At 32.1% G+C, this 12,730-nt stretch overlaps 1 protein-coding gene across 3 annotated transcripts in view; it reads left to right on the top strand.

Moving 5' to 3' along the window:
* LOC108346612 (uncharacterized) overlaps positions 1–12,730 on the top strand; it is a 32,659-nt gene extending 19,929 nt beyond the window's left edge. For all 3 annotated transcript variants that reach the window (XM_052868553.1, XM_017585677.2, XM_052868554.1), the window contains 7 exons: positions 4,535–5,179; positions 6,306–7,091; positions 7,794–8,276; positions 8,775–9,602; positions 11,348–12,181; positions 12,262–12,320; positions 12,512–12,730. In XM_052868553.1, the coding sequence (XP_052724513.1) occupies positions 4,535–5,179; positions 6,306–7,091; positions 7,794–8,276; positions 8,775–9,602; positions 11,348–12,106 (3,501 nt within the window). In that variant the 3' untranslated portion in view covers positions 12,107–12,181; positions 12,262–12,320; positions 12,512–12,730. The remainder of the gene's footprint in view (positions 1–4,534; positions 5,180–6,305; positions 7,092–7,793; positions 8,277–8,774; positions 9,603–11,347; positions 12,182–12,261; positions 12,321–12,511) is intronic.

Raw genomic sequence — 12,730 nt, 5'->3', positions numbered from 1 at the left:
TCTAATATTGAGTCTAAGTTTACTTATTCATGTGATTCACCTAAATACCTTGGTACAACCTCCACCCCCATTCCTTTATTAATGTGATTCACCCTTGTCTTGTATAAGAACATCTTAATAGTGTATAACCCAACCCAAACCCAATATTAACATCACCTGGCGAAGGCACAATCAATCAGGGTGCCTTCAAGATCTCACATATCACACAACCCCAAACACAACGTCAGGTTATATCTCACAATATTCCCTCATGAAACCCCATGCATCATGCAAGGCACTTTTGAAAATGAAAAAAGAAAGGCCAAGAATCTACACCCTCTTGCATGAACTAAAGAACCCTCGTGCCCATTACATAGAAACATAGTAACACAACCCAAAACACAAACCCCATGGATCCCCATTTAAAAATCAAGAAACCCAATGCACCAAACCAAGAACCCATGCTACACATGTTGTTTATGTGACTATCAATGGTGTTGTGATTTTGGAGTATAAGAGACAAAATAATAGAAGGGAAACTGATGATTTTATTGAACATAATGAGTAAATATTTATATTACATAATTTGTAACCAACTTTGAAAAAATATCTCTTAAACTAATTAATTAGATAATGCATAAAATCTTCCTAAAAATAAGATAGAAATATATTTTTATTTAACTGCTTTGACTCCTTCAACAAAATGTTGTTTGAGTCACAAAATCCCAACAATCTCTCATCCTTGACTCAAAGTCAGCATATGTAAGTTTTTTCGTCCTTGATGGTATCATCTAAAGTTCCTTCACTTTTGGAAGTTTCGATCACAATTTCTTGCTTAGTCTTCACGTCCTTACAATCTTATGCAATTTTCTCATCTACTTGTGGTTGTTCTCTTGGCTTTTCTGCATTTTCAGCTTTTGCTTCGGGGAGAGATGTCTTAGGATGCTTTTCTTCCTCTAATTTTTCTGGTTTAATTTGACTTTCACCAATTTTAACACCCACTAGCTCTACTTTCTTGTCATTCAGAGATGGAATTCTTTTAGGTTCTTTGACATCCTGCAGTTTGTTTGTTGCTCTCCAAGATTTTTCATTTGGAAAAGACAACCTTGTTTGTTTTCCATATTGCAAAGTTGCGCATACGGGTGATTTCTCTTCTAGTTTGGGAAGCCCTTGTACCTGCATATTGTCTTCAACCTTGTGCATATCACATTGCTCTTTATCAATCAAATTCAAAGCAAAGCTCTTGCCTTTTATTTGAACTCTAAATAATTCTTTATTATCTGAATCTTTAATCATGCAAGTTTTATCTTCAAATAGAACTTTATAGCCTTTCTCTAGAAGTTGGCCAACACTCAACAAGTTTTGATCAATTTCAGGAACGTATAGAACATTAGTAATTAATTTCAAACCTGTGCAACCTTTGACCGCGATGGTTCCTTTGCCCTTCACTGCTATTTTTCCGTTTCCAATTCTGATATTTGTGTTGTAGGTTGCATCAAGATCTTTGAATAATTATTTATTGTAAGTCATGTGGTTCGTGCAACCATTATCAATTAGCCAACTTTCTATTGATCTTGCAGTGGCAAAGCAAGAAACAACCAAAAGATCTTCTTCTTCACCCTCTTCAACAACTGCTTGTACATTCTCTTGTATCTTTGATGACTTGCAGATTTTCTCCACATTCCCTAATTGTCCACATTTATGGCATTTCACATCTAGCCTCCACCAACACTTCGTCTCTAGATGATTGTTTTTCTTACAAAAAGGACATAATGGAAAAACATGAGAGAATTTGCTATCATTTTTGTGGTTGAAAGACTTACCCTTGTTTTTCATAATTTTAGCTATCAAAGCCCCTTCAATATGACCTTCTTCTCTTATGAGTCTTCTTTGTTCTGGAACTTGAAGTGCAGTCAAAAGTTCTGCCAAGGTAATAGTAGAAAGATCTTTTGAGTTCTCCAAGGAAGTCAATGTGGCTTCATATCTTTATGGAATTGTTACAAGTATTTTTTGAACAATTCGAGAATCAGGAATCTCAGTGCCAAGAAAACGTATTTTGTTTGAAATGCCGAGAAGCTTGTCCGCATAATCTTTGATTGTCTCCGAATCTTTCATCCTTTGCATCTCAAGTTCTCGAACCAGATTCAAAGCTTGCATTCCTTTGATTCTCTCACTGCCTTCATACTGCTCCTTCAAAAACTTCCAAATTTCATATGCCGTTTTCAACGTCATTATTCTGTTGAAAATGACTGGAGATACGGCTGTGAACAAAATTGATTTGGCTTTGGATTTTCGAAGCCTCCTTTCTTTGTGATTTTTCATTTGAGAAACCGTAGGATTATCTGGCAAGGGAGACACTTTGTAGTCCTCTTCTACCGCTTCCCACACATCGTTAGCATCTAGATATGCTTCCATTTTGACAGCCCACATTTGATAGTTTTGTCCATGGAATACAGGTATAGAAACGGTATTAAAGGATGTTTGAGATTCCATCTTATGTGTTGTGGCTATTTTGTGGTTGTAGGTATTTGTGGGTTATATCACAGATCCCGTAAGATCCTTTTTGCTCTTGATACCAATTGTTGTGATTTTGCAGTATAAGAGGCAAAATAATAGAAGGGAAACTGATGATTTTATTGAGTATAAGGAGTAAATATTTATACTACATAATTTGTAACCAACTTTGAAAAAATATCTCCTAAACTAATTAATTAGATAATGCATAAAATCTTTCTAAAAATAAGATAGAAATATATTTTTATTTAACTGCTTTGACTCCTTCAACAAAATGTTGTTTGAGTCACAAAATCCCAACAAATGGGACCCATGCACATGTATATTGGGTCTATCAAAGAGAAGGTTCACGGGGAGATACAAACACCAATAAAATATGAATCAAATCAGATAAATGATTGACATCACTTTCTACCAAAAACCTTAAAACAATATATTAATGAATATTTATTTTTATATAGTGCTCTACTTTCTCATTTTTATTCAATGTGAGACTTTGATTCACACTTAGATTCCCAACACGTGCATTCACGACATATCTAAAAAATGAGAAGAAAATGTGATTTCATACAACCAACATAATCATACACATAAAAATTTAACTCCCTTTACCTTCACTTACCCAGGTAGTTTCCCCTCATTTGGTTGCTACTCTAGCCCGATCCTCTTGCCTTGACAGCTTCCAGTACTTGCTTCTTTCCAACCCTTCACACGAATCTTTTTGTACTCCTTTCCCTTCTCTCTTTCTTCTCCTTTTTATATTCTAAACCCTAGGAAAACCCCCTCCTTTCTATCCTGTTCTACCTTTTAAACCATTGGAAGTCTATTTTTATCTTCTTTTGTTTCTGGTTCTGTTTGCAAAATAATAACCTCTCTCGCGTTTCTGTTATGAAAGTTTGTGCATCCTTTCACGTTTTCAATTCCTGAAAATAATCCCATTGCATTCCACTGTTCATGTATTGGGTTTCTTTTTTTTCTTTTGTCTAATTTGAAAACATGTTTTTTTCTTTCTCACTCTCTCACTTAAACCATGTAATATTTCATGTTCATTTTATGGTTCGCTACACCAATTCATTTAACACCACTTTTGTAGGTCGTGGGCCCCCTTATGGCCATAAAACAAAATTTAACCCATGTGGCCCCACTCGCACCAACCAAAGGAAAACCAATTACTGTGGTATCCCCCGTACATACACACTAAAATAGAGTAACCCAAAGAACCCCTACCAGAATTTAAACCTTCCTTGTCTACAATCTCATGCTTCTACCACCAAGAATCTACACCCCTATGCATGAACTAAAGAACCCTTATGCCCATCACATAGAAACACAATAACACAACCCAAAACACAAGCAACCCCATGAATCGTCATGTAAAACCATGCAATATTTCACGTTTATTTTATGGATCTTTGTCCAATTCATTTAACATTTAACCTATGTAGGCCACACTAGCACTAACCCACATCATCCCTGGGAAAGATGAAGATGAAGATGTAAAGAGAAATTTGATTACTGAGAAGTTGTTCATGTTCAAGAAGAATGACCATGGTTAATAAGAAGACGACTAAGGTTAAGAACAAGTCAGCTAAGATTACTGAGAAGTCGGCCAAAGCAATGGAGAAGAGGCCAATGTGAAAAACAAGATGACCACAATGAAAAATAAGTCAACTATGAAGAAAGTGAGGAACTTAATGGTTAAAGAAACGAAATCTCAATGTAGGGTGATGCACATGGAAAAATTGGGATACAAGAATGAAGGACCTAAAAATTTTAGTTTATGGGAAAGTTTTTTAGAATAAACATAAATTTAGGAGTTATTGGAAATATGTTTAAGTTTGTTTCGTGATGCTGATGCTGCCTGATAAATATCTTTTAGCCGTTAACAAATAGTTATACGTAGCTATTTCTTTGTATTTTGTTATTTTATTACTGTTATTGGCTATTTAATAACCTATTCAATTCAATGAAAATACAACAAGCTATTCAGATAATTTGTGTCATTTATTTGCTAACATTATAGTTTATTTCTTACGTGCAGATGCAAAGGGAATCATGGATTGATCTCAAAAGTAGACCAGAACTACATGAGATATGGCGTGGCTCGCTGCCTATACCCAACTTCTGTTTCAGTGAGTTGGACACATTGACTGTGGACGACTGTCAGTTTTTATCAGATGCAGTTCTACCCTTCCATTTATTTCCTTTATTACCTAAATTGAAAACATTGGAAGTTAAAAACTGTGATTCTGTCAAAACAATATTTGATGTAAAATGTACAACAAAAGACACATCAATTACTTTTCCTTTGAAGAAATTGGTATTATCGAAGTTGCCAAATCTGGAGAATGTTTGGAATGAAGATCCTCATAGAATTTTATGCATGCAACCTCTAAAAATAATAGAAGTTAAGGTATGTAAAAGCCTTAAAAGCGTGTTTCCAGTATCTGCAGCCAAATATCTTGAACTTGAAGATCTAGTAATGGAAGAGTGTGAGAGATTGGTGACAATTGTTGAAGAGAATAATACAGATCCAAATATACAGCTTACGCTTCCCTGTCCCTACCTGGGATCATTGAAATTATGGAGATTGCAAAAGTTCACGTACTTTTATTACTGCTCACACAAGTCTGACATTTATACGCATCTGGAATCACCTACCGAACATCAACTTCCTAATGAAAAGGTAATATTTCTCCGGGTTGCATATTGGATTAGTGTCTGCAAATTGAACATTGCAAAGTATATATAATGTGGCAGGAGAGTTTACTTTTAGAAGATATAATTATAACGATTTGGTTAAAAATGAAAGATCTATATTCAAATTGAAAAATAATAGTCCGTGAATGGGAACTGTTTCCTTTAGGTTTCTCATGTTGTTTTCCGTTTGTTCGCTTGGTTTTTCTCCAATAAGCAGAAATGACCTTTTTAAAAAGTGAGAATTTGGATTCAGAATTTGAGATGATTAATATGAATAGGAGGGACGAATTAAACACAAATCACTCCCAAAATGATTTGAAATCTCCTATACTTGTTTGTCATTGTTCCATAAAAATAGTGGGAATCCTGTCAAAATATAAATTTTGTCAAAATTCACTAATGAAGAGAATAGTATGTATGTTGTATATGTTTTATATAAATAGGTAAAAGAATAGATTTCTTGACTCATCAATAACATCTCACATCAATTCAATAGATTCTCACTCACGCCATTCTAATTTATCATGTATCATGTGTTCATCACAATCTTTGTATACTATGGTAAGAAGGCTGGTACTAGTGGAATTTAATTTAGTATTTAAAGAACTATACATTATCTTAGCAATATTTATCAAAAATATTTTTTCTTATTATTTTAATGTTTTAAAAAAATTGAGAAGAGAAATAACTTTCCTTTAAAGTTTTCTTATAATTATTTTTTCTATTCCGATAAAAAGTATATCACTTTTTTTCTTTAAAGTTAAAAAGAAAGGTATTAATTATAACTTTTTTTCTTTAATAAAATTATATTATTGTTTATTATATCGCTTTCTTCTTCTTTTAACTTTTTAATTTTATTTTAATAGCTTTTTCTTATATGATACTCTACCCAGCATAAACAGTCCCTTACAATTTTAAACTTTTGTTAGCTCATTTTCTTCCGCGTAAGAACCACTAAAACCATGTTAACTGTCTAATTTATAACATTTCCATCTCAAAATATTAAACTCAAAAAAATTTGTCATTAAGTGTTTCGATATGAAAATTGAAAAAGTTGTGTCTTTAACCATCTTAACTAACTTTTGCTTTTTTTTTTTTCTTGGTTGTTACAGTGCTTGTCAGTTGGAGAAAATGGAATGAAGATGATTTTGCGAGGAGAATTCGAGAGAAAGCTCTTAGACAACTTAAAAGCTCTTACTCTATGCTTTGGTTCAGATGTATTTCGATGTAAAATTCTAGAACAGGTTCCCAATATAGAAAAACTTGTGGTGTGTGATGGTTCCTTCAAGAAGATGTTCTGTCGTGAAAGTCCTGATAATGTGTTACAGCAGCTGAAAGTATTACGGTTGGAGTTTCTTCTTGAGCTGGTTTCCATTGGACTAGAGAACTCTTGGACTGATTATTTTGTCAGAAACTTAGAAATCTTGGAAGTCATTAATTGTCCGAGTTTAAAAAACTTGGTATCATCCACAGTGTCTTTCTCCAATCTGAGGTGTTTGAAAGTAGAAAATTGCCATAGCTTATCATATTTGTTGACATTCTCAACAGTGAAGCGTTTGGGTCAACTCAAAAGAATGGAGATGAAAGATTGTGATTCAATTGAAGAGATAGTGTGTGAGGAAGATGGGGAGGAATCAGATGAGGACGAGATAATATTTCCGCAGCTCATATCTTTGAATCTTGATAGCTTATGGAAGCTCAAAAGGTTCTACAGAGGGAGTTTAGGTTTCCCATCCTTGGAGGAACTGTCATTAACATATTGCGACAATATGATAACTTTATGTGTAGGAAGCATAGAAGCAGACAAGTTGTCTCAAGTTAAAATTGATGAGTTCTCAGATGCTATTCAATTGGAAACCGAGCTCAACTCTATTATGAGAAAGGAATATCTAAAAAAGGTGCGGGTTTAATATTTGAGATAAATAGATATAATATAAAAGTCACTTCTAATATCATGCAAAAAAGTTCTACAACTCAGTTATTAAATTATTTTTCCTCATATTAGTAATTGATTCACAAAAAATTAGAAGAAAATGGAAAATAGTTCAAATGGAATGTCGAACATAACTTAATGGGTCAGAAAATTAAATTCAAACTAGGCATCCTTATATTTAAATTTAGGATGAAAGTTGAATTTTTGAAATTAATATTTATTTATTTAAATTCCTACACTTCACAAAAATAAAAAAGCTTACATGAAATTAACAAAATAATAATTTTAAAAATTTTAGGATTCAATTAAAGCAATCCCAAAGTTAACTAAAATATAGATAGAGATTTTTCTATATTTAACTTGTATACTTAAATTGCCAAAACAAGTTATATTTTTTAATGAAAGTTGACTTTCCCTTTTACGAGAATTAAATGGAATTTTAATGTAACTCAAATTTTAGCAATTCTCAAAGTCCAGAAATGGATAGAAAAAATGTAATACTGAAAGCATAACTATTAAAATTGATGTGTGCATTTCTGAGTACTTAGTTATAAGTAAAGTTGGTGATATGTAGGAAAACATGTAAAAAATCAGATTTCTTGTTTATTCTCATAAAAGATAAATTTCATGTTTTTATTTATTCCTTTACATGTGCTGATTTCGAAAGAATACACTATGGGAATTCCAAAATAGTCTTGAATTCAGAGACAGGGAAGACCTACAAGAGATATGGCGTGTCTCACTGCAGATCCCACACTTCTGCTTCAGTTACTTGGAAACCTTAATTGTGAATGGGTGCCAATTTTTATCATATGTACTTCCCTTCACTTTGCTTCCTTTATTACCTCGTTTGGAAACATTGGAAGTTGGAAACTGTGATTCTGTCGAAACCATATTCGATGTCAAATGTGTACACGACAGAGCCACTTTTCCTCTGAAGACATTACTTTTATTGAAACTGCCAAATCTGGAAACCCTTTGGAATGAAGATACAGATGAGATTGTTACACAGACTAATCCACCTCATCCAGAAGGAACAAATCCTAAACTTACGTTCCCCAGTCTGTCGTCATTGACAATATGCGATTTGCCCAACTTCAAGCATAATACTATATATTGCATTCATGATGCTGCAACACCAACATTTGAGGTTCGGCCATTTTTTTCCTTGTCGATTACATACATTCTTCTACATGCATTCAAATTATCATTTGTGAAAAAGTGCCTAAATCTTGATAACAATTTCCTAACAACCACCAAACACTTTTCATTATTTTCTTCACATAGTAACCATTTTTCACCTCGCTTATAGATTTTTTTCATCTAAAAATTAATTTTAAATAAAAATTGTAACGACATATCAAGAAGAGGTTCTTCGAGAAGAGACAAGCACTAATAAAACCTGAACTCATATAAGGGATATAAGAATTTACATCATTCTCTATCCAAAACATTATAAAAATATATTAATGAATCTTTCGTCTTTATATAATACTTTATTTTCTCATTTTTTTTTATCCAACGTGGGATATGGATTAACGTTTAGATTTCCAATAGTATTATCAGTTTTAGCATGAAACTTCACAATTTCAATTTTAATATAGAGTTAAATCTATGACTGTACTAACCTGCTTTTTCTGCTTTGTAGTTAATTATGCCCAACTTAGAGCATCTGACAGTAGGTAAAGATGAACTAAAGAAGATTGTGGATGGAGAATTTCATAGAAACCTTTTAGACAAGTTAAAAGTTCTCGGTCTGTGCTTTGATATTGAGTGTGATGAATTTCCGGGGTATAGATTTCTACAACAGTTGCCAAATGTAAAGAAGCTTGTGGTGTGTGACAGTTCCTTTAAAGTGATTTTCTGCGATCAAAGACCCAATAATAGTGAATTTCTGTCACAACTGAAAGAATTACGGTTGGAGTCCCTACAAGAGCTAGTTTGGATTGGGTTAGAGAACTCGTGGACTGAGGCCTTTGTCAGAAAACTAGAAATTTTTGAAGTCATTAGCTGTTCCAGTTTGGAAAACTTATTAACATGCAGAGTGTCTTTCTCAAATCTGACACGTTTAAAAGTAGAAAATTGTGATGGCTTATCATATCTGTTGACATCCTCAACAGCCAAAAGTTTAGGTCGACTTCAAAGAATGGAGATAGAAGAGTGTAAATCAATTGAAGAGATAGTATCTAAAGAAAGGAAAGAATCAGATGAGGATGAGATAATGTTTCCGCAGCTCAGTTTTTTGAATCTTAAATATTTGTCGAATCTCCGGTGGTTCTACAGAGGGAATTTAAGTTTCCCATCCTTACAAGAATTATCAGTGATATGTTGTGATGAGATGGTAACTTTATGTCCAAATACGCTAAAAGCAGAGAAGTTGTCTGAAGTAATATTTGAAGAAGTAATATTTGAAGAAGTTATTCTTCCACTGGAAACTGATCTGATTTCTACTATGCGAAAGGAATTTGGAAGAAAGGTATGTGTCTAACTTTTGTTATTGAATATTGTCATATTCTTGTTGTTATTATAAATATACCATCTTAGAAGTTAGAACCCATTTCGTTATGTCTGTTCATATATCTATAGATTTTGTTTAAACATTGAACATGGCATAGGACAAAATGCTGAAAAAGTATTATAATTTATTTAACAATTCTTTAAAATAAATAGTCATGAATATCATACTTAATCTGTTTACAATAGCCTACTGAAATTCTAGGCTACAGAAAATATATATAAAAATGTAACCTTATGAAACAATTATTCAAAATAATTGTCATAATTGGGTTACTCTTCTTGTTATTACAAAAGTTTTCAAAATAAATTGTCAATAAAAAAGAATTGAATTTCAATTTCATACACTCAATTTAAGAGTGTCAAAGCAAACCCACAGTATATGAATTGACTTATAACAAATTGAACTAATGAGTCACTTTAATCAATTATTTTTTGGTGAACTAAATTTTTTTTTGTTAGAATCAACCAACCAGAGATTGATAGATCAGGTGGATTGATTCACTTAAAAATATTTTGTTATTTTGCTCTGCTAATTTATTTTATACATTCATTATAATACAATCAAAATATATTGACTAAATTCATCTATTAATAATAGCAAAATTAACATATTTACCTATTTCACTAAATATTATTATAAATATAGTAATTGAAGATTTAAAATATCAAACTATGTAATTGGACAAAGAAATAAATTAATATAAACTATTTATACATTCCTTAACAACATTCTTGGCTTTATAAATATCAGATATCAAATTTTCAACCAACATAATTAATTAAAAGTAATATATAATTATAATAAAAAATTTGAAAAAAATTATAAAAAATAATAATGAATTGTTGTTTGTGAATCACAAATCAACTATGTTCAACCATACTCAAATCCATTTAACTCGGATTAAGTAAATCGGTTTGAATTTGACCCATTTTTTTTAAATAATATATAAAAATAAAATGTTTGAAAAGGAAAGAAACATAACAATGTTTAAATTAACTATAAATTTTCATATTCATAAACATAACATTTATTTATTCATTTACATGAACGGACATACCGAGGAGAGTATGTATGTGAGAGTTATAGATTCAATGAGTCTTAAGCTATGAGTTACTCGACCCTACCACCAGTCTACAACTTTCAAACAATGGATTTGTGGGGTTTTTTCATTATTTTTATTAACAATAAGAATAAATACATTAGGAAACACTTGGTTTTGAAACCATTTTACAAAAAAGAGTTCGTATGCATCTCAAACTTTAGGAAGATGAGAGAAACAAATAAAAGAGGAAAGAACAAGAAAAGAAACTAAAGTATTAAGAGCTAATATAAACACTCGTGCAACACTTTATCATTTTACAAATTAACATCATCACTAAACAGATAATATAAATACATCATACAAAATGTTGGTGGTTTTGCATTATATAAGGATCAGCTCACTCATCTCCATCTAATATGAAATTTCAGACTTCATACTTGAATTTCTCACATTTAAAGTTAAAGTCGAGGAATGTAAATAAGAAAAGGTGATTTAGTAGAAATATTTTTTTAAATATTGTCAACTAAGTTTTATTTCAATAAAAAGTAACTATTAATCAAATTAGTGAATATTTGTCATATTTGTAGTAGAGTACTAATGATATCATTGACACTTGTGAATAATTAGTTTCATATTTTTATTTATTGTTTTGATCATGCAGATTTCAGAGCTTGGCGAACTAGATCTCAAAAGTAGGCCAAGACTACAAGAGATATGGCATGGCTCACTGCATATCCCCGACCTCTGTTTCAGTAAGTTGGCAACTTTGATTGTGGATGACTGCCAGTTTTTATCAGATACAGTGCTACCATTTCCTCTACTTCCTTTATTACCTAAATTGGAAACATTGCAAGTTCGAAATTGTGATTCTGTCAAAACCATATTTGATGTCCAATGCACAACAAAAGACAAAGTAATTACTCTTCCTCTGGAAAAATTTACTCTATCGAACTTGTCAAATCTAAAGAATGTTTGGAACAAAAATCCTCATGGAATTCTACGAATTCACCATCTACGACAAGTACATGTTACGAAATGTAAAGACCTTACAAGCGTGTTTCCAGCATCAGTAGCCAAAGATCTTTGGAAACTGGAAGATCTAGTAGTGGAAGACTGTGAGGGATTGATGGCAATTGTTGCAGATGAATCTGATGAGGATGAAGAAGTTATATTTGATCGGCTTCAGGTTTTGGAGCTTAAAAAATTACAAGAGCTGAGGTGCTTTTACGCTGGTAATTTCACTTTAAGGTTTCCATCCTTGAAGGAAGTCCACGTCATCGAGTGCAGCTCCATGAGAACTTTCAGCGCAGTCAGCAAAATAGATCATTTGATAAAGTGGTATTATTCAGAACATGCGAGACCCCGAAAGGAGGATAATCTTAATTATGCTGTACGCAGAACTTCTGAAGAAGAGGTTTAAACAGGCTCCAGATGTTTCTAATGTCATCATTTCAGTTCTTCAATAATTCATATACCGATGAAGATAGTGAACATGGTACATCAAATATTAACTAATGCTACTTAAATTAGTATTTCTTTTAATGGTGAGTTATAGTTTTCTCTATGCGCATGCAGGTGATGATTAATTAGAAGCAGTATTTTCACAGCATTGCATCATGATTACGTCTGATTACGTAAGCAATTTTATACTATTGTCATTTTATGTTTTATTCACATCTATTTATGTGGATATTTCTTTCTTGTGCTCTATTACGAGACTTGTATTTATAGCATGAAATTCAATTAATGCTACTTATAATTAAATTCATGTCTTTTTTCTAATCAATCTTATGAAAGCATGTAATTGTTTTCATAATTTGTCCAGGTTGAGTTTGTGTTACCGCCTCCAATATTGCAGTGATTAAGAGGAGATTGAAGGCTTAAAGAGTGGATGAACGTGTCCGTATTTTATTACGTGTGATTGTGTTTTCAAAAAATAAAAGACAAATTGTGTTGTTCTACCTAGTTCAAAATGTATTGACTGTATTCACTAAATATTGACTGTATTCACACGTGTGGTTATGCTGGTAAAAAAAATATATTA

The sequence above is a fragment of the Vigna angularis genome, chromosome 9 (assembly GCF_016808095.1).
Source record: "Vigna angularis cultivar LongXiaoDou No.4 chromosome 9, ASM1680809v1, whole genome shotgun sequence".
NCBI lineage: Eukaryota > Viridiplantae > Streptophyta > Magnoliopsida > Fabales > Fabaceae > Vigna > Vigna angularis.
This window is presented reverse-complemented; position numbering and strand designations above follow the sequence as displayed.